Consider the following 27,379-nt stretch of genomic DNA (forward strand, 5'->3'; position numbering starts at 1 on the left):
AAATTTGAAGGCAGAGAGACCACTTAGGGGGTTCTTTCACAGTAGTCCAGACATGAAGTGATGAGGTCTGGTAGAGTGGCAATCAAAATGGAAAGGAAGTTAAAGGACTCAACAACTGACCCAGTGTCAGCACTGAGAAGAACAGTCTCAACACGCCACTCCTTAAGCCTTCCTTGAGGCCCTCAACTCACTTGAATGTTGTCATAGCACTTCTCAAAAAATTGTAATTAAATTAGTAATCATGTAATTGGTGGGTTTTTCCCTACTTTTTCAGGTTGCTCCTTGAGGGTAGGACAGTGCTTGTTTACGGCTGTTATCCCTGTTGCCTAAGCATAGGGAGGTCTTCAAGGTCAAAACTTTTTTAATACTAAGATGTTATTTACTTTTTCAAGTCATTCTCACAAGTGCAGAGGCTACATGATGTGTGATGACATCACTGATGTTAATCGAATGGTGCTGTATATTCTTGAATTTTCTAGAATTTCCTAAGGTGGTAGGTTTATGGTATGAATATTTGTGTTTCTAGAAGTTAACTCACTTTTTATCGTTGTGTAATCAGCAATCCTCAATATTGTGCAGTTGTTATACAATCCTGTAGTTTTCTGTCTGAGCATAAATATAAGTACATTTTGTTGTCTTGTTATGCAATAATGTTTTAAATATTTTCTCAAAAACTTCTAAATTTTTAAATTTAACTACAACTTATTTTAGAATTTAATAACTTTATTCTAAAATAAACCAAGTATGCTTTTCCTAAGAATGGATCATGGCTTTAAAAAGATTATAAGGCTACTTGTTTCAACCCACAGCTACACCATCTATGTCTAACAATGCTAAAAAGATGAAATTAATCAGAGTTCTCTGACTCATAGGAAGAATCAACTCCAAAGAAACCACAGGAAAAAGCTACTGAAGTATCTTAAAGGATAAGTTACTGTATGAGATTGGCTGGAGAAACATACACAATGTCTGAAAAACTTTACATAAAGCTATATAGTTGCACTGCCTAATGTCGGCTAGATGAAAAGTTTAAAAATCACAGTACTGCTACTTCTTAACAATACAGTAACTTGTCATGTTAAAGATCTGTGTGCAGACAAGAAGTCTGCGTTAATATCTCATCTGTAGAAGTGTATTTATTAGACCTTACAAATGGATGGATCTGCAAACGTGGTTGGGCTTGTTATTTTGCCTGTATTTGCCTGACATCAGCATCCACTAGTCAGAGACTCTCTTATATGAAAGCTTGGCAACAAACAACATGTCCTGAAATGGTCAGACTGTTGATTCCCTTTTTCACTCATGGTTTATCCTGACATTTTCACTAATGGTGAAAAAGCAAAGGTGGTAAAACTGCCGGCACCTTGGCATGAATCATGGTGATGGCACCAAGCTGTAGTCGTCATTCATTCTTCACTGCCGTGCATTTGCAGTATAAATGGGGAGGAAGCCAGGTTCACTTAAGATGTCCTTGTGAAATCAGTAAAATTATGTTATTAAATCTGGACCCTGAGCACGTAACTTTAACATGAGGGATGAGATGGAAAGTTTGCATACAGTACTTCTGCTATATGCTAAAATATAATGGTTGTCTCAAGAAAAAGTACTCATGCAATTCCGTTGCAAGCTGAATTAGCTGTTTTCTTGGAACATCATTTTTACATGAAAGAATGACTCAAATTTTGGTTGTCAGAGTTGGCTATTTGGCAGACGTTTTTTCGAATATGAACCAAGTGAGCCTTTCAAGGAAAACAACTAACAGCAGTTGTTGTCAGTGATAAAATTCAAACTTTGAAGTGAAAATTAGGATTTTGGGAAAAGTTCTGTCTACTATCAGGAGCTTAACATCTGCCCAATACTTGAGGGGTTTTTTTTATGAGATAGGTGGTGATGTGAATATAATTTTCTTAGATGTTATATAATGAACTGGGTCAACATTTGGAAAATTTATGTAACTAAGAGAACCATTATTTTCCAAATGACCAACACATGAAATTCTGAAAATTGTAAGTAAGTAACATCTCAACCAACTGAATGCAGAAGATAACCAAAAGTCCAGCTGCCTTCTATTAAGGCAGACATTTAAGAGAAGTGAATTGCAAAGATGTAAAACAATGCCACTCTTCTCTGTTATATAGTTACTTCCATGAAAATGTTCATGTAATGCATTCGTTACTATTATAATTTTCTTGTTTTAAATTCTAATATGGTAAAATATTGGTAAACAAAGCTATTTGGGGTGCTCAATTTTTAAGAATATGAAGGGGTCCTACATCCAAGAAGTTTGAGAAATAGCTGCTCTAGCAGAATGTATATAGTAAACACTCAAATGCCTGTTGAATAACTGGATGGAGTTAAAAATGACTTCCAGGATAGCGTCTGGATGACAGAGAATGGGCATGCTAGAACAAGGAGCAGGTTTTAGTGGATAAAGGTATGTTCATGTTGAGTTTGAGGTGGGACATACAAGGCTAAATATAGAAGGCAGTTAGAAATTTAGAATTTGGGCTCAAGAAAAACAAATACCATTCCCCTTTCCATTGAAAATTTCTTTTATCATAGAATATATCTTTGAATAGCTACAACTTCACAAGTGATAAGCAAACATGTTAACCTTGGGGTAGAAGTATAAGGGTGACAGAGTAGGCCTCTTGTAAACAATGATACATTTTTTTCCTATTATGCACATTTTTAAAATTTGGTACAGGAGAGACCTTATATGGTGTTTCTCCTGAACTTAAAAAAAAAATGTACCAAGGTACAATAATTAAATTTGATTTTTTTCCTCATACAATTTTCAAACTTTCACCATATTCCCACTGAAATTCCCACATAACATCTCACCTGACTTTGGGAAATGCTATGCTGAGAATAATGCTATGCCTATCTCACTAATTAATATTAAGCAGTTGTAGGCTTTACTGTACTTTAGATACCTTACAGACCTTTTAAAATACTTCCTTTTTTTTCCAGTCTTCAACTTTTTTAAGATTTTATTTTCCTTCTCCCCAAAGCCCCAGTACATACTTGTATATTATAGATGTAGATCTTTCTGGTTGTAGGTCTTACTAGTTGTGGCATGTGGAACACAGCCTCAGCATGGCCTGATGAGTGGTGCCATGTTCACGCCCAGGATCCAAACCTGCGAAACCCCAGGCTGCGGAAATGCAGTGCGCAAACTTAACCACTCAGCCACAGGGCTGTCCCCTTCAACTTTCTTTTGGTCCTTGCAGTGGAGACCTGAGCCATATCTGACATTGATATGCCAGCACCTACAGTTTCAGCAGTTTCCTGACATTCTTATGAACATTTTAAAAGAAATGTTTAAACAAATGGATTTTTTTCTTTCTAGCCACTAATATATTGTCAGTATGTGAGAAATAACTATCTTTCATTAAATTTATAAAATCTATCTCAGTGTTTGTTGTTTTTTCCCCCCTAAAATTGATTGACTCTCCCAGTAACAGAAGCTCTGGTCCATAACTTCGTCATTTTGTGTTCAGGTTATTAAGATTACCTTCCCCACCTTTTCACATTCTTGTGGTGCAAGAGACCCTCTTCAAAGGTTAAAAAAAACCAAGGTCACACAAGTAGGAAGTAGTAGTGGCATACAAAACTCAATCCCAGCTCTTCTGTATCCTCAGCCCGTTTCCTGTTCCTGTTGCCAGATTATAAGACAATGCCAGGGAGGAAGATGGCAAACTATTGCAGACAATGTTCACTACCTATCTGCATCATAAATTTGGCCATGTTTTTACAGTGGTATTTAATAGGACTAAAACGATGATGGATCAAGCGCAAATTTGATATACATAAAAACTAAGCCAGTGTACAAAAATATTAATTCATTTGTTAACAAATATTAAGTCCACTGGCAGGTACTGTGCCAGGCATTTGGTAAACAATGGTGAAGAGAGACATGGTCCTTGCACTTTCTAGTGCTGTGGACTGCTGATCAACACTCATTTAGAGGTTTAAATGGTTTGGCAGAAGTGAAAGGTGGTTTTATGTTGAGCCCATAATAATGCAACTGTATTCTGATGGTGGTCAAAATTCCAGTCTAGGATGTAAAACCCTTATAAATATCTTATTTCTAATTCATTCTCAAGTGAGGGGTAGTATATCAGAGAAACCAGGTTAGGACTTTGGTTGTACTGCTAATGTGAACTCAGAATATTCTTTCAAAGGAAGGAAGTACTCTCTTATTCTAAATGTGACATCAAAAGGTAATACAAGTAGTACTATTCTATTACTAACATGACACTGAAAATTTAAGCTGAATACAGCCAGAAGCTCCAAAATAAGCTGAATATAAAGAATTTCACATAAAACCCGAATTACTCTTTGTCCCAGGGAAGCACCGTTTTCACAAGGACTTTATGTTGAGGTCACATTTTCCTCTGTCTCAAGGACTTTTCTGCAACTGGAAAAGCAACTAAATATGTATAGTGACCCACAAGGAAATAACAAAAGAACTTACATGAAACTTTTTATTTCAAAGATACATCAGCTCTCTAGTCCTTTTAAGAAACCAATAAACAAAAGTACTTTGACAAGTTTTTGTTTGACTTTGAAAAGCAACACCACCTTGTGTACTGAAAGAAAAATTTCTTTAAATGTGGCTTGTTGGTCCCATACTTCATCAACCAATGCATTTACTGCTATTTATAAATAGAAACATTCTATATTGCTAACAGTAAAGTATCTGTGCAATTATTTTGATAAATCCTAGTCCTCTGAGTTCTGTGTATTGATCTGAGTAACACGTTTAAGGCAGATGGTAAGCTTTCCTCTAGGTCTTGTGAGATTTTATCTTGTCATGGGGCAAACACAAAAATAATGCTTCATTTTTTTAAGGTTGATAAAGAGAGCCTGACCAACTAAATAGCAAAGCTGCATAGGCAATGAGATGTGGCCTAAGATGCTCTGACTATGTTCTCTGCCTTTCCAGTAGGCCAGGGTAACTTTCTACCACCTACAATGGAAAATAGGAACTGCTATAAAAGCCTGAAAATAAAATGTTCTAAACCCAAATCCCAGTGTGTTTTAGTAGGCTTTGCATCTTTAAAGCATTTTAAGAAAAGTACTAATTGCCCAGCTACTCCTTCACAACAGCTCCAAAGAAAAGCTCTGCTTTCTCTTAAGACTGAATTCCATTCCATTCATTCCCACCTTTTGCTAACCAGAGTAAAGAGCTTTAGACCAGTTTAAACAGTGCAAACTGCACTTCTGTTAATACTATTTTTCTCTCAAAGCAAGTTCTTCCTGCTGACGTTTCCAGTGTGGGGAAGCACAAATGCTATTAATCATCTTCATTCTTTACATTACCAAAGAGTTCTTTCTCCATCTTGCTCTGAAGGATGAACAAAAGCTTGAGGCGTACGTTTCAGAAGATAAACTGCGGCATGAAGACCCCCTATGTTCACCCAGACAGTATGCACCTTCCGCCATACATGTCCCATTCCGGATAATGCCTGTGTACATACAAAAAGCATAAAAGTAACTAGCTGACAATCTGCTTCTAGAGCAACCAGAGGTCTTAGTTGCCAGGAGCGAACACTAGGGGAAGAGAAAACAAATCCCACTTGAACTAATATGCCCAAGTCTACTTTAAAAGATCCTAAGGTGGTCACAAGCAGAGCTTTTAAGTTAACGTACAGCACCTTGGTAAAGCATTTCTTGTCCTGAGTGAGTAGGACAGCTCGGCCTGTCCCTGGTCTACAAACACGGCTCATCTCTCGTAGGCAAGCAGGATAAAGGTTCCAGTTTCTCTTCTTGGAGCCCATCCTATAAAAGGAGGTTTGATGAGTCAAATACTTTGAATAGTTAGGACTATATGAAACAAGTTATTAAAAACTCATTTTCATTGCAATAAGAAAATCCAAAGGTATGAAAAATAGTTGCTTTTTATTTTTTTAAAGAAGGGTAAGTTTATTTCTTGCAAGTGGAGATAAAGAACTTTTTTTTTTTTTTTTGGTGAGGAAGATTGTCCCTGAGCTAACATCTGTGGCAATCTTCCTCTATGTTGTATGTGGGATGCCACCACAGCATGGCTTGATGAGCAGTGTGTAGGTCTGTGCCTGGGATCCAAACCCATGAACCCCAGGCTGCCAAAGCTGAGTGTGTGAACTTAACCACTTCATCAGCAGGCCGGCCCCAACAGTTGCCTTTTAGAAGCTAGAGGGGCTGGCTAGTGGTGCAGCAGTTAAGTTTGCATGTTCCACTTCTCGGTGTCCTGGGGTTCGCCGGTTTGGATCCCGAGTGCAGACATGGCACCACTTGGCAAAAAGCCATGCTGTGATAGGCGTCCCACATATAAAGTAGAGGAAGATGGGCATGGATGTTAGCTCAGGGCCAGTCTTCCTCAGCAAAAAGAGGAGGATTGGCAGCAGTTAGCTCAGGGCTAATCTTCAAAAAGAGAGAAGCTAGAGCTTTGCCATTATATGTCAATGAAATGAGTGATCAAACTTAGTAAACTGCTTAGAATTTTGAAGTGAATGAATTGGTTACAGAAAAAAATTTTTGACAACTATAATAATTATATAAATTGTCCTCTTAATGAGCATAATAAGCAAGCTCTATAAACCAAACCAGTGATTAGAAGTCATTATCCTGAGAACTAGAACCAAGTTTTCCTCCATCTGTATGAAGTACCATGTAATTCAACAACGGGCTAGGAAGTGGATGAACTCCCTGTGGTGAGGATCAAAATGAAATTAATGCATTCCTGAGTTCTCCAAAGAAAGAAAATGAGTGAATCCATCATATTGTTATAATTCTTAAGTGAAAAACTGCTCTATTAAGTCTGTTAAAAGGAACTGAAGATTTCTGACAAAATAAACTCAAAGAAAACAGAACAGATTTAGAAGACAAGTGGGCACTAGTATAACAAGTGAAGGTAAAACTCATTTTCTAAAAAACCAAGTCCCACCTTTTTCCAAATGGCATGTCTGTTACAATAATGTCCACAGAGCCAGTTCTCAATGGCAGATTGCAGATATCCCACTGGACAGCATCTATGGGCAAGCCCCAGGAGGGTCTGCTGTGGGGACAAAGGAAAGGGGCTTCAGCGTATTCTGATGTATGAAATTTAAGAAAATTCTTTCTGAAGAGGCTGCTATAAAGTACAAAATGCTACTAATATCAGTGACAACAACTTAAGCAAAATTTTTAAAGGAGAATGTAGGAAGAAAGCACAGGTCATAAGATAAAACTTTTATAATGACAAATAGCAAATCTATAAGAATGACAAGGAAGTTTTAAAAACGGTTAAGACCGGTTTTCAAAAGATGTCTACATCTGTTTCATCTACAATTTAAGCAAATGGATTAAGAGGAAAACAAGATTGCTACACAAAGACAACTGAGAACAGTGGTGAGGCACTAAATTACAGAAGTGACAATGTAAAACATCAATGAAACAGACACACTGGGGGAAAAAACACTAAAGAGAAAAAAAGATTATGAATTAACATCTGAAGGATAAAGTCTGGTACATCTATGTAGTAATAAGAGGACATCTAAAGCAAAGGATATGTAAAATTAGTAAATATAGAGGTACCTGTTTTAAGATTTAAAAACAAATATATGTATCATACTATTAAAAAAGGCGAAGAAAGAAAAAGATCAAAAAAACAGATGACAGAAGACAGAATTAATATAATAATAAATATAAATGATTTAAATCTTCCCTATTAAGGCAAAGCTACTGAGTTAAGAAACAAAATGCAACAGGCAATAATGCACAGGCTAAGTAGTAAGGCAAATCAAAGATTATGAGGAGAAATTAAGGGTTATATTGATATTTAATAAAAAATAAAATGCAACAGTCACTATATAATGGAAAAAAAAATCAAAAATATGAGTACTACAATCACAAGTAACAATAACTGAAACAAAACAACATAAGCCAAAAATATTAAAAATCAAGGTAAGACTGATATAAATAGTACAAATCACAGACAAAAAGTGAAGGTGCAGAGGGTCTGAAAAATAAGATAAAATATTCAGAAAATAGAAAATAACTTGTTTAAAAATGTTTATCAGGTTTCAAAAAACCCTGGCCATGTAGTAAACCTCAAGAAAATCCCAATAAATATGAAACAAAATATACCATAAAAATCTATTCATTATAATAAAACATAAATTAAAAATAAATTAAAACCGTTCAACTACTCATGTATAAAAAATGATCTAAGCTCTTGCTACTCAGAGTAGGGCCACAGACCAGCAGCATCAACACACAGAAGCTTGCTAGGAAATCAGACTCCCAGGTCCCATCCTAAAACTACTAAATCAGAATCTGTACATTAATAGGATCCGCAGGTGATTCATATGCACATCAAAGTTTGAAAAGCACTAGCCTAAACAACTAGATGAGAGACAATCAAGTATACAACCCAACAATCTAGAAAGTAACCAAAATAGAGAATTATCAAAATCTATAGGATAGGGGGCCAGACTGGTGGCGCAGCAGTTAAGTTTGCACATTCCGCTTCTCGGTGGCCCGGGGTTCGCTGGTTCGGATCCTGGGTGCAGACATGGCACCGCGTGGCAAGCCATGCTGTGGTAGGCGTCCCACATATAAAAAGTAGAGGAAGATGGGCACAGATGTTAGCTCAGGGCCAGTCTTCCTCAGAAAAAAGAGGAGGATTGGCAGATGTTAGCTCAGGGCTAATCTTCCTTGAAAAAAAAAAAAGAAGAAAAAAATCTATAGGATATATATGGTCAACAGGAGTACTTAGCATGAAAGTCAGCTCTAAGAAAAATCTTATCATTATAAAGAAGACATTTAAGGCTGGGCCTGGCCCTGTAGTGTAATGGTTAAAGTTCTGCACAGTCTGCGTCGGTGGCCTGGATTCATGGGTTTGGATCCCAGGCACAGACCTATTCCACTCACCAGCCATGCTGTGGAAGTGTCCCACATACAAAACAATAGAGGAAGATTGGCAGAGATGTTAGCTCACGGCTAATCTTCCTCAAGCAAAAAAAAAAAAGAGGAGTATTGGCAACGGATGTTAGCTCAGGGTGAATCTTCCTCAAAAAAAAAAAAAAGATGACACAGCATATAACTTAAGATTTTAGCTAACAAATAAAAACACCTCAATAGGAAATAGGAATAAAAAACAAAAAGCATTGAGCATCAAAGCCATAGAACAAATAGTATATGAAAGAACAAAACAAAGCACTGGCAATTCTAACCAAAAAAGGGGAAAAAAAATTAGCAAAGAAAAGAGGATAACCAATATACAGACAAAAATAGTACTAGGCATACCATGTATAAGTAATAAATATAAGTATTTGCATAAAATGAGTACATATTTTTCAAAACAATTTCTACATACAAATACAAACCTCACACTAAGAGTTATCGAGGCAGCTGTTTCTAGATACGGTAAGACCAATCATGGGATATAATGACTTCCCAGGCTAAGTTTATTCAGGATGTGGAGCACCTGTAAGACCAAACAAATCTGCTGACCACTACCTATTCCTGCCACTTTCTAAGAAAATGAAGGGCACCAGTGAGACAGTTTTATGATGAGGCCTCTGATAAGAAACTGTAGACCAAATGACATTTCAACCAATTCTTCCCAAAGACAGCTGAGATTCTGAAAGAATAGTGAAAGGCTGACACAGATGGTACTGTCAAATGTAATTTGGAGTAGCGGGTTAGACTTAAGATACTACAATGACGTACATCTTCAATGAAAATCAAAATTTCCCAGAGGCTAATGGGTTTTCAATACACGAGTAGGAAAGGGAAATGGTTGAAGGACCTTGGAATATTTTGCTTGGAGAAGAGAGGATGTGGAGGGTGGGTGGACAAGTGCAGGGCGGTAGGATAGCCGTTCAAAGACCCGATGTCAGTCATCATCTGACATAGAGATAAGATTTTTCTTTATGGGCCCAAATGGGACAAAAGAACCAAATCTGTAGGAAGGTACAGGGAGAGACTCAATTCACTAAAAGGTACGACTAGCACTCAAAGCTGTGTAAAGATGCAATCAAAGCCTTGGACTGGAGGCAGTCATGAGAGGTACTGACACAGGCTAGAAGGTCAGGATCTCCCAGAGGACACTTAGGCACCATGGGAATGGCTCTGAGGTCTCTTCCAATTCTGAAATTTTTTTAAGTGCCAAATAATAGAAGAAAGGCTAAATAAACTGTAGTATTTCTATACAAAGAATATTAAGCAGTCATTAAAAAATAGACTATATAAAAAGTGTTGGAAAATTTGTGAAATTAAAATGAATCTACATGTTCTTCCACTATGTGGAAAAAAGACATATGAATAAGGAAAGAAAAAGGAAGATAGAAATAAAAGTTGCATTAGGGTGGGGAAATAATAGCTAAATGGAAAAATATTTTTAAAATATGAATTATTTTCAATAAACTTTTAAAATCTAAATAGAGTCTCACAGTATGTTCACAATGCACTGGGGGTTTTAATTCATAAAGTCAATAAGAAAAGTGATTATCTTATCTAAAGCTACGAGATGCTATAAAATCTTTTAAATTAAATTTTTACCCTTCTTTAATTTGGCTCTTGGACAATAAAGATGAGATGTTATTTGCAGCTCTATTCACAGCCAACGGATTATTATCACCAGCAATATGATAACAGTTAGACCATTCAGTAGCCCCCTAAAAGACAAGAGTATACATTAAAACACAAGTAGAAAACTGCAAAAAAATGATTAAAGGGAAAATCATTTCAATCTTCAATAAACAAGACAACCCAATGCTTTTCTAAAGTGGCAAAACACTGCATGTTGTCAGTTTTGCTATTCCACTTGTTTGAAATGCCCTCCTGTTCTCTGCTTGCTGAATTCCTACTATCTCTCAAAACGCAGCTCAAATATCGTGCCCTCTGTGACATCAACCCCAGCTCCTCAAGCTGTCTCTCATGCACCCCGAAAAGCACTTGGTACATATCTCCACCACTGCACTTGTTCTCTTCGTAATTATTTCTATACCTGTCTGCCTTTCAATGAATCTGGGAAGTCCTTAAGGACAGGTGTGGTATTTTATGCAATTCCGCACCCAGAAGTGTCTGGCACATAGAAGGCATTACAGATCTTAAATACAAACGTGGTTTGAAAAACTTAACCAAATCAAACTGACCAACCTATACCCTTTTGTGATTATGGGACTTTATGTAATCTAATATAATGGAATATTTGAGAATTTCAAAATAAAATGTCATCTCCATTGCATCGGCTTTTGAATGATAACCACCAGATCCCTGAAAGCATTTTCTAATTTCATGTCAAAACATGCCAGCAGAACATAAATACCAAGCTGTCAAATATCACTTGTGGAATGAGGTGACATACTACTTGAGGCCTGAACAATGTTCTATGCAGATTAACAGACGGTTTCTGACATGAAAGCAGAGAAAATGCTGCCCTCTGTTTAGGGATGAGGAACACACACCTCTTCTTTGTGAACAGTAATGCCCTCATCCATGAACACAGTGCTTCACAGCTTTGTCTTCTGCCCAGATGCTGGAGGGTGACATAGAGGGATGTGGGAGAGACCTATAGAGTGTGAGGAAGGCCTCACAGGTGATTCTGATTCCTCAACATTTGTGTTTTTCTTCTAAACCTGGCAGAAAACAGTAGGCATTTAGACTACTATGATTTCCTTCTGGGATCTGAACTCCCAGATGACAGATGTCATCTTCTAATTGCAACTTGGATTCTTTTTCCCTTTGTGGGTTGCTTTGGACTTCATCATCTGTCCAGTTTCTGCCTACTCACAGACTCTGGCTGTCTCCATGCACTTTATTCCCCTTGGATTTAGGTATACTGTATCTAAGAACTTACTATGTTTCACAAATTTAAGCAATTTTAATGGGAGTGCCCTCTTCCAAATTATTTATAAAAGTATAGATAATATTGATTCAAGGAGACTCTCCTATTAAATATCCTCGACTTAGAAAAATGCCTTTCCATTTCTTACTTTGCTTTAGGCAGTTTTTGAGTCCTCTCAATGTCACAGTAATTTTGAAAACTATTTAAGAGCATTTAGTATGTAACCTTGTTAGACTTCCTAAAAAAAAATCAAAATAATGTTCAAAGGTTTCCCTTTTTACAACTATATTTACTCCCTTCAGGAACCTAAGTGCATTAAGAAGCGTAATCTCACTTTGTAGAGATGAAACGCGTTCCTCCAGTTTATGCTTATGCCTTCAGTTATCTTTTCTTTCAAGTCTGCCAGCTTGTCTGTTATAAAAAGGGACTCACCAGTTTACAATTCTCAGCCTTCTCTGGAATCCACTGGATAAATATCACTTATAATTTACCTAGTCCTTGGTTTTCGTAGTAAGTGGTTACATCCTTTACAGAGAAGTTCTAGCTTTACTGGTGTAATTCTTTCAAAATTCTTGGGTCCACTGACCCAACCTTGGTGATATCATTAAGTCTAACTTGCCCATTAATTCTAGAACATTCTGGACGTATCACTTGCTTATCTAAAAGCTAAAGAAAAGTTATTACCTCTATTGGTATTGCCCCGGTTCCACACATTGGATCAACTATTATATCAGTAGGTTGAGGAGCACAGAGCCTAGAGAAAAGAAAACAGCCTATGTGAAGAGACTTCAACCAACAGCTGAGGCCTCCACAATGATTATTCCTGAAGCTATAAAATTAAGGACCTATTATGCTAGCATGAAGGAACACCAATCAATATTCATTTAAAAAATATATTTGTAACTCCATGTTGACTTTATATCCTAGCACTTAAAAAAAAAATTCCATAGAACTAAAAGTCTCCTTTGACTATCATCCGAAATTCCATTTCACTCCCAGATGGCATTTAGTTTCTAGATCTTTGAATATGTATGTGTATTATATATTACATATATATATGCCTTTAGACAACATGTTATTTACATATAAACCGGTATTGTTACACTAAAAAAAACCCCTTAAACGTATCAAGTAAAATACATATCAATGTAAGTTTAATGGCAATTAGACATTCAGTATTCCTGTCCTTATGAATTTAATTTTAAAGATAATAACCTTCTATAAAATAATTGCTTTCCTTTGAGCATTTAGTATTTTCCAGGCATGGATTTAAGCTTTTTGCATGCATTATCTCATTTAATCTTTTTTTTTTTGCTGAGGAATATTCGCCCTAAGTTAACATCTGTTGTCAATCTTCCTCTTTTTTTGCTTGAGAAAGATTAGCCCTGAGATAACATCTGTGCCAGTCTTTCTCTATTTTGTACATGGGACATCACTACAGCATGGCTGATGAGTTGTGTAGGCCTGTACTCGGGATCGGAACCCAGGAACCCAGGCCGCCGAAGTGGAGTGCACTGAACTTACTCACTAAGCCACGGAGCCAGCCCTTCATTTAATCCTTTTAACAATCTTATGAGGTAGGTTACTATTATTATTCTCATTTTACAGATAAGCTGACAAAAAACTTGTCCATGGATACAAAACTAATAGGTGACAGAGTCAGGATTAAGAGGCATTACTGTTAGTGGCTTAAATGTGACCCCCTCTATGAAGTATCCCTTCTCAGACAGGTCACTAGGTTTCTCTTTCCTTCTTTTGTCCTACTAATCTTTTCATGTTCTATTATGATATTTACCACATGTAAGGTAATTATTTATCTCCCTCACAAGCCAGATTCTTGGGGACTAACGCTGGATACTGTTTGTAATACCCATCCAGCTCTACTTTGCTTTTCCTGCCCCTCAACACAAGGCAGAAGAATCCTCGGCAACCCTCTTGGGAGTACGCAACCCTGGACTCCCAGCCATTGCTGTTGGGTCCCAGCAACACTTGACCGAAACTATGCAAGTGTTCAATCAGATTCTCTCTTCCAAGAACTGAGAATAAAGAGCTAGAAGCCCTAGGTAGTATGAGGCTAGTAATGTGAAATTGGAAATACATAAATTTAGATGAAGAGCAGCCATTTGCACAGATGAGCAGAGACAAGAGCCCATAGGCTCCCAGGAGAAAGAAAAGTAGCTAGCTAGGTTTCTAGTGGTTTCCCAAGATCTGGTTCTACCCTTCTTGAGCCATAGCTTTCAGTTTTCTGTGGATCCCCCAAGATTTCTCAGTATCTTGCCAAAAAATCCCCCTCCCACACAATCAGCACTTTTTTAATCTTAAACTAGCTTACTTAGGTTTCTAATCGTTGAATCCAAAATAACTCTATCCCTGGCTCCTACCATAATGCCTGGCAGGAGATACTAAATGTTTGTTAAATGAATTAAGACTAGGAGCTCTTCCTTAATCAAATGAACCCAGTTTTCTATTACTGTCATTGAATTGATAGGTTGCAATTGTGTCAAACTGTAACTCCGTGGACGAGCAGGGTAGAAGAGGAAGCAAAGATTGGAAAAGAAGGAAATACAGCTAACTACCAGGATATGCCAGGCACTATATATAAAAAGTATTTTGCATATGTTCTGCATTTACTCCTCACTAATAATCTTTTAAGTCTCACATCAAACCCATTTTGGAGTCTAGAAAACAGAAACTTCGAGAAGACAACTTGTCCTAATGGTGCAAAGAAGTACCTAATAAAAAGGGAAAAGGGAAAAGGAGAAAGCAAGCTAGGTCTTACAGTTGGAAAAGAGGAATATTCCAAGTTGATGCCTGGGTTGCTATGGGTATAAAATTTAAAAATATAAGTAAAAGCTCTGTGTTCATTTACACATTATACGTTTAAAAAAATCTTGCTTTCATCTGCTTCATTGCACAGAAATGAAACAAAGCAAAATCTGCTCTATTTCCCAAGATACAATATATCTTTTCTAAACAGACATGTGGCAACCCCATTTAAGAGGCAGATGAGAACTATCATTCCCATTTTAAAATTGAGAAAACCGAGACAGTGATTAAGTGACATTTTCAGGATTACAAGGAATCAGCACTGGATACAAGGGAAATAGAGCATTAGCTTTTATCCTATTCTTTATCCACCGATTTTAACACAGTACCTCATAAAAATTAAAGTGTTGTGAAGGGAAATTCAAACCAAGGCGTCACTTGAATCTAGACAGAAAACCCATTCTCTTACCGGAGCATGCCATAGGCAACAGTAGATCTAAGAGTGGTGGGTCCAAAATGTGTGATATTTCTTCGGTGGAGACTCTCTTCTGTCAATGCAATGCCCACAACAATTTCATGATCATGGATATTCAAAAGAACCTACAATAAAACAAGACAGAATAAAATAGTTTTAGGATTGTCTGAACTGTACTTATGACTAAGGTTTATTTGAGGCTTTATTACTTTTTGTAACTTTATTACTGAGGTATACTTTGCATATGTACGGTAAAGTGCACAAATCTTAAGTGTGCAGCACAGTGAATTTTCACATATATATACACTGTGTAACTGCTACCCAGATAAAGACAGATAATATTTCTAGCATACCAGAAGGCTCCCCTTGCCCTCTCCTAGTCAGTACCCTCCCGAAGTAACCATTAATCTACCAACCACCGTAAGTTAGTTTTGTCTTTTTTTGAACTTCAAATAAATGAAATCATATAGTATATACTACTTTTAAATTTTAAAATCTGTTTTGTTCTTTACTTTTCATTCACTATATTTATAAGTGAGCTATAACCAGATTTCCCCTGCATTTTTATAATATGAACATATTTTGAAGGTTTATGGGTTTTTTAACATACATTTTAAAAAATTTTTTACTTTTTTGGAAAAAATTTCAAACATACAGAAATGCTACAAGAACACTGGCACAATGAACTCCTAAATATACCCTTCACTTAGATCAACCGTTAACACTATGCTGCATTTGCTTTACCACCTATTATTTTCTTACTTAGTAATTTTTAAAACTTAATAACATCTGTGAAATAATGTTTTTTTGTCCTAGTTACAGTTTTTCTAACACACAGTTAAATATAAACTATCCAAATGAAAATAAAAGTAAAAATAAAATATGTTCTCGAATCTTCCACCTAAAATGTCCCCATCATGGTCTTAACAGCAGCAGCAGCTGACACGTATGTAGAGCTTCTTATGCGGAAGCCACTGTCAACACACCTGACATTCATACCTCATTTCATATTCACACCCTCTAGGTGAGCTAGGTATTATCATCCCCCTTTTACAGATGAGGAAATTGAGGCAAAGATGTCAGCTTACTTGCCCAAAGTCATCTGGCTTCTAAGTTGGGATTTGAACCACGCAGTATGGCTCCAGAATCTGTCCTACGAGCCCTGTTGCTAACTTTTGGACATCATTGTTCTAGTTAGCCTATATATTCACATAACAGCTGTTATGAGAAAAAAAGGATTGGGGAATTGTTCTTGATTTGATATGCAAAAAAAAAAAATTACAGAGAGAGTAAGTGACTTGCCCCAGATTTAAGTGTCCCAAAAGCAACAGAAAATGACTTCTCGGTAAAAATGTCAGCTGCGAGGGGCCTTTTAAGCTGTCAGAGATTTAAAGACTAGTTAGTATGGCCCACACGTGAATCATCTGTGTAGCAGAAGATGGAGACCAAGGAGAGTAAGGATGTTAAAAAGAGGTATCTGGGTTTGGGAATCAAGCAGAATTTAAGAAAGAGGAGAGCTGGCTCTAGCATGAGTATTAGCAATGAGGTCCTCATTTTAGGAGGTTGAGGTTTGTTTTAAAAATATACTCCACTTTTTTTTAGTAGCAAAACTCTACAACCAAGACACACAAAAAACAGAAAAGTTGTTTAATTCTGGTTGAATTTTATAATATGAAAGTCCACATAATGTTGTAAAAAGTACCAGACTTTAGAAACTCAAGTCTTAATAGCTCCCATCTATTGAGTCCTCAGTATACCACGTATTGCACTAAATATTTAAAATATATTATCTCATTTCACCTTTGGGACACACTTAAATGGCTCCAATTGAAACAGAGGCTCAGAGAGAGCATCCTGTCCAAAGTGACACAGTTGTGCAGTCAAAATTTTGATCTAGATCTGTCTCCATAGGCCATGCTCTTGAAATCACACACATCCTATTAGCTCTGTGGCCTCAGTTTAACTGTCCCTAAGATTGGTTAGTCTGACAATTCTACAAATCTGTAATTACGGCCTTCTTGAATCATCATAATCAGAGCCTGTACCTACCTCCACATCAAAGTTGGTCATGTCAGCCTTCCACTTAAAGTACTCTTGAACGGCACCCCCAAAATCTCTCGCGGCTTCATTTGAGGAAAAGCAATGCTTCTCTCCTGCCCTGTTGCACGTGACTCTAAACTTCAGCACTTCAGGATTAGTTTCTTCTTTTGAGCTTTCATCAGTCTCATCTTTGCAAGATGCCAAATCGTCACCTACTAATGTTGATACTTCTTCTTTGATGGCTGGATTTTCATAATAGTCTAAGATATGTGAATCTAAGGGATTGCTAGTGAACGCTTTTTTAACATCTCTCTCATCAGTCTTGTCTCCTCGTCCATTATCAATCTTCTCTTTACCTGAATTCTGATTTATCTTTTTGCGCTTTGTTTTTTTTTTCTTGAAACTGGTGTTAATTTTCCATACTTTTAAAGGGTCTGACCATGGGAGCTTCCCAGCCAATTCTTCAAAATCCTTTAAAACTTCTTCCTATAAAGGACAGAGAATGAAATCCATCCATTTCATTCATTTCTCACCACTTCAATTGAACACATAAACCCCTACTTTGCCTATAGACTACATTAATGATTAAGTTGGGGGTGGCAGGGGTGCACAACAAGAGTAAATAAAATAATGGCTGCAACTAAGGAAATTAAAATCTCATTGAAAATTAAAGATATATACAAAGTAAGCCACTAAAGAATAATACACAACAGAAAATGGTAAATGGGAGGCAGGACTTTAAGATTAAAATGTGAGCAATAGAAAACTGTTAACAGTGGCTACCTCTAGGGAGGGAAAGTGGGTGGATGAAAGGCACGGCAAGGAGAGCAATTTACCTCTCACTGACTGACTTCCTTGTGAACTTTTGCTGTGTATACATAGTAACTATTTTTAACAGTAGTATTTTTTACAAGAAAAAAAATAAACCTTAAGCAGTTAAAAATGTTATCTCTCCAATTTCTAAATAGTATGTAGAGTCACCTCTTTAAAAAATAAATCTGATCTCGCCCCTCCATTGCTTAAAGCCCCTCCACAGTTTCCCATTACATATAAAAAGTCTACATTCCTTAAAAAGCCCAACATAATCTGACTCCTGCCTACTTCTCTTACATCACTTGAAGATCATTCTCTCCCTCACTTCCCACGTCTGCTTGAAAGGTATTTGCTTCACGTGGTCTCGCTGCACTGCTGGCTCCTGTCTCATTATTTAATAGTAGTTTAAAAGGCATATCTTCCAAGAGACCCACTCTATTTAGAGCAGTCTCTCAAGTCATTCTCTTGCCATTTTTTCGTTACAGAGCTTAGCATTATCTAAAGTTACTAGGTTTACATACTGTTCACCATCAAGCCTCCTATCAGAAGGTAAATTCAGGGTGCAAAGGACCTTCCCCGTCGTGACCACTGCTATAAGCGACATGCCTAGAGCAGTGCGTGGGATACAAAAGGTGTTCAATAAACAGCTCCAGGATAATAGGTGATTAAATGTTAAAATGGGCGTTACAGAGCCATGCAGTCCAATTCAGCAGCCACTAGCCACATGTAGCTATTGAAATTGAAATGATCTAAAATAAAACACTCAGTTTTTCTGTCACATTAGCCACACTCCACACACTGATGGCTAGTGGCTACCATGCTGGAAAGTGTAGACACAACATTTCCATCAGAAAGTTCTATTGCAGAGTGCTGGTACAGACAATATATGTTACCGAAAAGCAATGTAGAAGGACATCAGTGCTGACTGATAGAACTGAGACCTGAAATGGGCGAGAGTGAAGACTTTGATGTGATACTGCTTGAAACCTGATGAAATGAAGTCAAATTTCACATTTGGCAAATTCAATCCTATCTACAAATAATTTCCCTATAAAGGGCATCCACAGGACTTGTAGGTTTAACATGGTGGAATAACACTGGTGTAGCCCCTTTCTTTCTCCAGAAACCATTCTAAAAGAAAAAACAACAGAAATAGCAACTCTAAATAGATCTACACAGTATCCAGAAACTTGAACCATAACATAAGAATTCCCAAGTGTAGTGAAGGTCAAACAGAGGTGCAGGAAGACAAAAGGGGGAGAATGCCTATAGATCTCAGACGAAGGGTAGAGCAGTCTGCAAAGAGTAGCAAATAAACTCTTTTCTGGAACAGCAGGAAAGAAGTACATGCTGACAGAGCGAGCTTCCCTAGACCACATTTGTATGAAGAAGCAGGAGAGAGAAAAGAAAGCTGAACAAGGAATTCCAGATGTGCTGTTTGCTGGAAACTGTTGGTGAAACAGAGCTGCGGAGAGATACTCTACGCTGTGAATAACGCTGAAGATGCTGATCTGTTCAGGCTAGGGAGAAGTAATGGTTAAAAGAACTCATTCGGTGGCATGGAAACTATACCTCAATAAAACTATTAAAAAAAAAGAAGGAAGAGGAGAATAACTCATGCACCTACAACCCTTTGTCACAGGATCTTCAGAGTGAACCAGAGGGGTTACTTGCTGGCCTAGAACAGTTCCTGGCCTCTCCCACAGGACCTCCTATAAATAGCAGGTCCAAGAGGAACTCCCTTATTCAAAGATCAGCAATTATCAAAAGTTATCAGCACAAGATTTATAGAAACACAAAAAAAGAAAAAGGAAAAACAAATAGCAGACAAAAAACAGTGACCAGAAAGACACTGCCAGAGAGCAGTTGAAAACTGATCAAACGTACTGACATTACATCAAAAAATGTAATGAGGGAATACCTTTGAAAATAAGAGTTCAAAGCAGAGATACAAAAGAAGAAAGAAGATGAGGTGAGCCACCACAAGGAGATGAAACTGGTGCTTGTAGACATCAAAGAAAAAGAGGAATAAAAAGATAAAACCAGGGCCGGCCTGGTGGTGCAGTGGTTAGGTTCACATATTCCACTTTGGCAGCCCCAGGGTTCACCGGTTTGGATGCCAAGTGCAGACCTATGCACTGCTTGTCAAGCCATGCTGTGGCAGGCATCCCACATATAAAGTAGAGAAAGATGGGCATGGATGTTAGCTCGGGGCCAGTCTTCCTCAGCAAAAAATAGGATTGGCGGCAGATGTTAACTCAGGGCTAATCTTCCTCAAAAAAAAAGAGATAAAATCATTGCAGAAATGAAGACCATACTGAAAAAGATACTGCTTCAAACACAGTAAGGGATGTGTAGAAAAGCAAAACAAATACAATGGAAATGAGCAAAAAGTAAAAAAAGGCTTAGAGAGAATATGGTAAAACATGAAAGATAGTGAAGAGATCCTACATATGTATAACTGGTATCTCTGAAGAAGGAACTTAAGATAATGAAACAAAAAATATTTTAAAAAAATAATTCAAGAAAACTTTCCAGAAATGTAAGTGGATGTGAATCTCTCTATGGACTGACATGTCTTGACAAGAAATTATCAACAGTGAGACATATCCTACTGAGTTTGCTAGACTTCAAAGATAAATGTATATATGTATCTGAGCATCAAACAAAAATATCAAGAAAGCAACAAATAAGGGGAAAAAAAATATCAGGATGGCCTCAGAATTTTCCATGGCAACATTTAATGCTAGAAGAGAATGAACACTGCCTATAATATTCTTCTAAGGAAGAACAGCATGATTCCAAATTTTATACCTAAACTATTAATCAAATATACAGATGAAAGACAAACATTTCTGAATTCATGCCATTTAAAAGATAAAAACTATAACAAAGGACAGGTAGTGTACCTGTAATCTATTTAGCTATAGGACTAAAATAAAAACAAATATAGGGATTATGACTACGAAAGAGAATGTAAATATCACAAACTGGCATGCAGTTGGAGGGGAAAGGTAAGAGATGGGAAGCTATGTAAACATGCTGATATCCTCTTGTCTTATAGCCAGAGGTCAAAGGACAGAAGGTACAGCTGGTAAATAAAAGTATATTTAAAGGCATATGGGTCAACACTAAGAAAAATAACTGGAAGGTGAAAGGGAAGGAGGGAGATGTGAAAAACATGCCAATTTCATCACTGCTCTTATTAGGGATTCAAAATATACTGTTTGAATACTCAGTCAGAGAGGTAGGAGCTCAAAGGCTGGCTCTGCCATTTATTCTGAGTGTTTGTGGGACGGCCATTTAAACTCTGTGAGTTTCTCATTTTTTAAAGCAGGGATCAACTATCATTTATGTAGAGATAAGACAATATGCATATATGCATACATTTATATATGCACAGACACCTCTAGAAAGTTATAGGAGAAACGGTTACAATCTTTTCCTCCAGGTAAAGGAACTGGGTGCCTTCCAGGTTAACAGGAATGGGAGAGGCTTACTTTTTATGGTATACCCTTCTACACCTTTAGACCATTGCACCATTACTATATTAACCTGTTAAAAGTAAACTGCTTGAATAAAAAAATAAAACTATATAATATGAAATAAAATTCCCCCCAAAAATACTGTGTAAATAGTAGATTAACCTGTTGTTATAAAGATAACAACTGGAGAACAAATACAAACCTTCCAAACCTTATAAAACACATGCGTGTGGAAAAAGTGAAGCAAATACATAACATAATTTCAAAAAAGAAAGAAAAAGAAAGCAGAATTGTGTAGCACAAATGTGACAAAACCAAGACCAAACATTTCAGTCATATCAATAAATATCAATGGGATAAACTCTCTTATTAAACAAAAAATGACCCTCAGATTGAATATGTACAAGGATGTATACAGGATATTTGTTGCACCACCACTGTAAAAGCAAAAGAATATTAAAAAAACCTAATATCCTAAAATGGGACTGATTAAATTATGAGGTAATCAAATCTAGCAATGATATTGGCGTGATCTCCAAGATATATGAGAAAAAGCAGGGGCCAGCCCCATGGCTGAGTGGTTAAGTTCGTGTGCTCCGCTGCGGTGGCCCAGGGTTTCGCCAGTTCGGATCCTGGGCTCAGACATGGCACCACTCATCAGGCCATGTTGAGGCAGCGTCCCACATGCCACAACCAGAAGGACGCACAACTAAGATAAACAACTATGTACTGGGGGGATTTGGGGAGATAAAACAGGAAAACAAAAGAAAAAAAACAAAGAGAAAAAGCACAACACAGAACAGTATGCATAGCATACTTCCAGTTGTGTAAATACATGAATAAAAGACATATTCATAAAATAGCTGTAGAGGGATAGCCAAGAAATTGCTAACAGTGTTGCCTCCAGGGAAGGAACTGCATGGTATGGGGATATAGGAACACTTACTTGTCACTGTATATACCTTCCCATCTTTATAATTTTGCTCTCAGTACATGTATTAACTAGCTTTTAAAAACCCATATAAGTCACAGAAGTTAGTTTTTTTAAAAAAACAAACCAAACAGGCTAATAAAGTCATATCATCAGAATACTTAAAAACAAGAGAACCCATTAGAATGCTGAAACTAACGGGCTTTTGATAAGACACGGGAAAGTCTAATACTACAGAGAACAAAATCGATGGTCAACAGAATGAAAGCTAGAAGCAAATACTTAAAAACAAGGTTTTACTGAGGCATGTTGTAATTTAAGTCCATAAGGTGACGGGCCTAACAATTTTTCATGGTCACACACAACGGAAGCTGCCCTTGCACAGATCCAAAAATCGACCTCAATCACTGCCGCTCTTCTTTTAAGACTTTTGACAGCAACCTCTTTTGCAGTTACTTACAAGGCAACTCTGAAAAGCTGGCTCATATAGAACCATTCCATAATATCAAATTCACCTCCAATTAGAGATCCAAAATACCCAAAATAAGTCAAACTCCAGGATGGCAAAATGCAGGAATTTAAGAAAATATTAATAACGTCCTAGTTAGTTGGAGGCAAGAATTTAAGAGGGAAACATAATTTTTTTAAACGCTTGTTAACATTTATTCATGTGTAGAATTGGATATTAAAATTCTGAAATACTTAGCAGCAAAAATTTTCAGTAGCCTCCCGTTATTTACTAGTTTCATAGACACGATTCGGTTGGCAATGACTATAAGAAGTCTGAAGGGTTATAAATACTAGTGTTGAAAGTTACATTTGTAGTTAATAAAAATTTAATCTATTTTCAGTCTGAATTCTTTTAGGTCTGGTTTTACTTTTTCTAGGCTGTGGGTTCATAGCATTTTGACTGGTTTTTACATGTTCTGGCAATCAACCTGTTGCCAATAAATAAAAATTAGCGAATTAGGCAGTGTATCTATCACCATTTTAAAAAACAGATTATTTCTAATATAGACAATAAAACTGATAGAAAAAAATTTTCAAGCATTTGACTCTGGAAACCTGACCAAAAAGCCATGTGGAAAAATACTCAAGCCTTACTGAGATCGAATTTCAAGCTTCAGCTTAGACAGCATCTTGATATTTAGGAATCAGATGCTAAATACAAGTTTGAGACAAAGCTGTTGTCCTCACAACTGAAGGAGTATTTAGATATTACTCTGACTTTATGTCCAAAAAGAAAGTTAGAGAAGAAAGCAGGGCAAAAGCAGATGGTGAGAGAAAGTGTTATTTGTAGATGACACAACTGTTACTTGCTCCTTGGTTCACAATCTAAAAGCAATTCTATTTTGCAATACATATATTAGCAAAGCTAATCTAAGGTATATATCTTTCATAAGAAAGTCAAACAATTTGTTTTATTTCTTATAAATTTCGATATTTTTCTATATTGATTTGTATTTATTTTTATTTTGTTATTCTTTCATCTTTTTTAAAAAAATGAGGTCTAATTGACATCCAGTATTATTTGAGTTTCAGGTGTACAACATAATGATTTGGTATTTGTATGTATTGTGAAATGATCACCACAATAAGCCTAGTTAACATCTGTCACCACACAGTTACAAAATTCTTTTCTTGTGATGAGAATTTTTAAGATCTACTCTCTTAGCAACTTGCAAATATGCAATACGGTATTATTAATTATAGTCACCATGCTGTACATTACATCCCCGTGACTTAAGTATTTCATAACTGTAAATTTGTACCTCTTGACCCCCTCCCACACATTTCACCCACTCCCCACTGCCTGCAATATTGATTTTTAAAAAAAACTTTTGGAATGGACTGTCAACACATCTCTAGATTTTGCTGTAAAAGCCTCCAGTATTCCATATTATAAAAGCACCAGTAATGCTAAGTGATAGAATGCAAAAAGTGGAAATATCGGGGAAAAACAGCTACCATGTTTGGGATAGCTCACCTTTGTTTCTTTGAACTGGTAATCTTTAAACTCCTGAACAACCACAAATAAGTTATCAACTGATCTCAGACAATGAACCTGGGGAGGGAAAAAAATGTTAGAAGCAAACTTTTGAGAAAGCTTTTGAATCACACAAACTATCAACATTTAAATATAAAAATCAGGTACAAAGATTGTAAAGCAGCTAATAGCTATCATTTGTATTTTAAAATTTTCCCATCTCTCTAGTCTCCCATCTTTTTGGTTACCCATCAGCTTCTATTCCCCTAGAGAAAAGGAAGAAGGACAGATGGAAGGATAGAAGCTTCAAGTATTATGTGGGCACCACAGGTTTAGGGGAGAAGGGCAAGAGGAAGACAGTCAAGTGGGGCTTTAGCCTATTTCCGGCATGGCTTTCTGGGGCACGATGCAGACTGCAGTGGTTAAAAGCACAGGGTTTGAGCTCCAGCTCTGTGACTAACAGCTGAGCAACCCTGGGCAAATCACTTATTCCTAAGCCTAATGACAATAATGCCTATCTTCACAAAGCTGCTGAGGTTATTAACCGAAACACTAGATGAAAAACACCTGCTTACCAACTCATCCCACAGATATTTATTAGGTGCCTACTTGATGCCCGACACTAAAAGCCTGGGAGATAAGGCGAAAAAAACCAGAGAACAATCCCTGCCCTCATGGCGCTTACGGGGATGAGAAACAGCTTAGCTTTTATCCTATGGAATGGCAGTTTGCTGACCTTCACTTCTCACCTTCAGATTCCTAATTACTTTTGAGCAAGAATTTCTTTGACACAGATTAAAAGAAAAATCTCTCCTTTTATGCTTCATCACCAAAGTCTAAACTTCAGTTAGACGCTGAAGTAAATAAACTCAAAGATGTGTAGTAGATACTGAGAATTTCTTCATAAGTCACACAGGATTTTTTCCGGTGAATTCATCCTCAGGAAATATTAGGATCTCTTTAAAAATACAGCAAAGCTACTAGTCAAACTTATAGATTAATAGCCAATAGAAAATGCAGTAATACTCTAAATTCACCTGACTGGGGGAGAGCAAAGAAAAGCAAAAAGGATTCCAGAGGGGTCTGTAAACCAGAAAGTAACCTACTAAGTAAACGATTTTAAATATTGCTTCATTCAAACCTGAGCCAGACTTTCCACTGAAATGTCAAAATATATCTTGCCCCGGTCTCTGCTGATTTGGCATGATGACCCCAATTTCTCTGTCACTTCATCTGCAGCTGTTTGCTCAAAGCCAGTAGGTACAGTGGCTCCAATAGTGACTTGGAATTGCTCGGACTCACTTCTGGGGCCACTTTCCATCACTTGTATAGACTCCTGGTTCTCATGAAGGTTCACATCAAGGAGCTGGTTGGTGGCTTCTTGAACGTCAGACATGTTGGCAGTGCTTCCAAGGTTCCTAATACAGTCCCTTTAAAATTAGTACAGAAAAGAAAAAGAAGGAAGGCCCAAACATTACCACCTCATATTTCAACCATAATTAAAAACAGCTGGGGGCTGGCCCCGTGTCGTAGCAGTTAAGTTTGCAGGCTCCACTTTGGACACTGGGGGTTCGCCAATTCAGATCCTGGGTGTGGACCTACACATGGCTCATGAAGCCATGCTGTGGCAGCATCCCACATACAAAATAGAGGAAGACTGGCACAGATGTTAGCTCAGCAACAATCTTCGTCAAGCAAAAGGAGGAAGATTGGCAACAGATGTTAGCTTAGGGCCAATCTTCCTGGTCCCCCCCCTCCCCCCCAAAATCTGCTTTAGAAGACTGGAAGAACAAAGCAACACAACTGATATAACCATTTTCAGTCAACACATCTGAACCAACATTCAGCACAGACAGAGGGACTGAATAACATGGGCACAGAGTGCAGAACGTAAAATATGATGTTATTAAACAAGCATTACAGATACTATGGAAAAAAGGAGGCAGACAAGTAAGAGTATTTCCACAGCATGCAATGTTTAGTTCGGAATCATCAATGTTGATGATAGCCACTTCATGACTACAACCCTTAACAACCCCAGAACAGAGGCTGTGAGAGCACATTCAAATACATTTCTGCATCTAGTTCTTTTTTAGCTAGTAACTAAGAACATGGGGCTTTGGAGTCTCAGACAGAAATGGGTTTGAATTCTTGCCCTCATCGTTCGTAGGATGAATGACCTAAAACAAGTTAATTCCCCTACGCCTCAATTTCCTCATCTGCAAAACGGGATTTAAATAAGACCGCTCTCCCAGAGCTGCTGGAAGACGAGAGAGAACAGCATACTGCCAGGCTCATCATTAAACCTTCCTAACAGGATATCCTCCTCCTTCCTGTGAAACGGATAGTGACTCATGCGTTTAAATCTGATTAACGGAACATCCACTATCTAATGGCTACAAATACCTGAACGCATACTAAAGACCAGGCTCTGGGATCCAGGGATGGGCATAGAGATCTACGAAATATCTGAAACAGTAAACCAAAATTTCTGTATCTGAACACGGCGGGGGGGTTGAGAAGTGAGAGGTGGGGATCAATAGCTCTCACCAGATTTTCAAGGTTTTGGGACCCAAAACAACTCAAGTAGGCACAGAGTACCTATACTTCGTCCTCGTTCTGTGCGCGGGACAGGCAACGGTGTGTAACACTAACGCAAGTCGGTTCTTGCCCTTAAGGAGCTCACAGTCACCGCGAACACGACCTCCATCTTCCAAACAAGGTAGCTAAAGCCCACGATAGGACGCAGCCTGTCCGAGATCAGAGAGCCAATCAGCGGGCACGGTCTCGACTCCCAGCCGCAGGGCCCTCGTCGCGAGAATCCCGAGAGCCGGGCAAGGCCGGGAAGAGGCAACGCGAAGGGCTCCGCCGTGGCACCGGGCTCAACGCAGCCCGCGGCTGGCCCCGGTGGCATGACGGAGGTCGCCCCTCCCGCCCGAGGTCAGCGGCGCCGCACCCGGCCACTCCCACCCGCCGCCCGCTTACCGGTCGCCAGCGCAGACCCTTCCGGCTGCGGCACCCGCCAGCCCAGCGCGCCCAGGTCACGCCGCCGGAAGCCACCCCG

At 37.8% G+C, this 27,379-nt stretch overlaps 1 protein-coding gene across 3 annotated transcripts; it reads right to left on the bottom strand.

The window, feature by feature from the left end:
• Window positions 1-1,723: 1,723 nt before the first annotated feature.
• On the bottom strand, window positions 1,724-27,379 carry THUMPD3 (THUMP domain containing 3). 3 transcript variants are annotated; one of them, XM_046657506.1, is made up of 10 exons: window positions 27,301-27,379; window positions 25,457-25,745; window positions 24,316-24,393; window positions 17,109-17,585; window positions 15,054-15,184; window positions 12,503-12,572; window positions 10,531-10,646; window positions 6,932-7,042; window positions 5,664-5,787; window positions 1,724-5,474 (listed from the first exon to the last, which is right to left on the bottom strand). In XM_046657506.1, the coding sequence occupies exons 2-10, from the start codon at window positions 25,709-25,711 to the stop codon at window positions 5,325-5,327; spliced, it is 1,512 nt and encodes a 503-aa protein (XP_046513462.1). In that variant the 5' UTR covers window positions 25,712-25,745; window positions 27,301-27,379; the 3' UTR covers window positions 1,724-5,324. The 3 variants fall into 3 exon arrangements, with proteins under 3 accessions (XP_046513462.1, XP_046513454.1, XP_046513472.1); XM_046657498.1 differs by lacking the exon at window positions 27,301-27,379 and adding an exon at window positions 26,917-27,266; XM_046657516.1 differs by lacking the exon at window positions 27,301-27,379 and adding an exon at window positions 26,866-27,266.

This window comes from Equus quagga, chromosome 1 (assembly GCF_021613505.1).
Source record: "Equus quagga isolate Etosha38 chromosome 1, UCLA_HA_Equagga_1.0, whole genome shotgun sequence".
NCBI lineage: Eukaryota > Metazoa > Chordata > Mammalia > Perissodactyla > Equidae > Equus > Equus quagga.

Excerpts from the sequence above, each read along its gene's own strand:
- THUMPD3 (XM_046657506.1), bottom strand. The coding sequence starts at position 25,711 with ATGTCTGACGTTCAAGAAGCCACCAACCAGCTCCTTGATGTGAACCTT. Across the intron at positions 15,185-17,108 it reads TGACCAACTTTGATGTGGAG|GTTCTTTTGAATATCCATGA; the intron begins GTAGGTACAGGC and ends GTTTTATTGTAG. Across the intron at positions 5,475-5,663 it reads ACAAGAAATGCTTTACCAAG|GCATTATCCGGAATGGGACA; the intron begins GTGCTGTACGTT and ends GTATGTACACAG.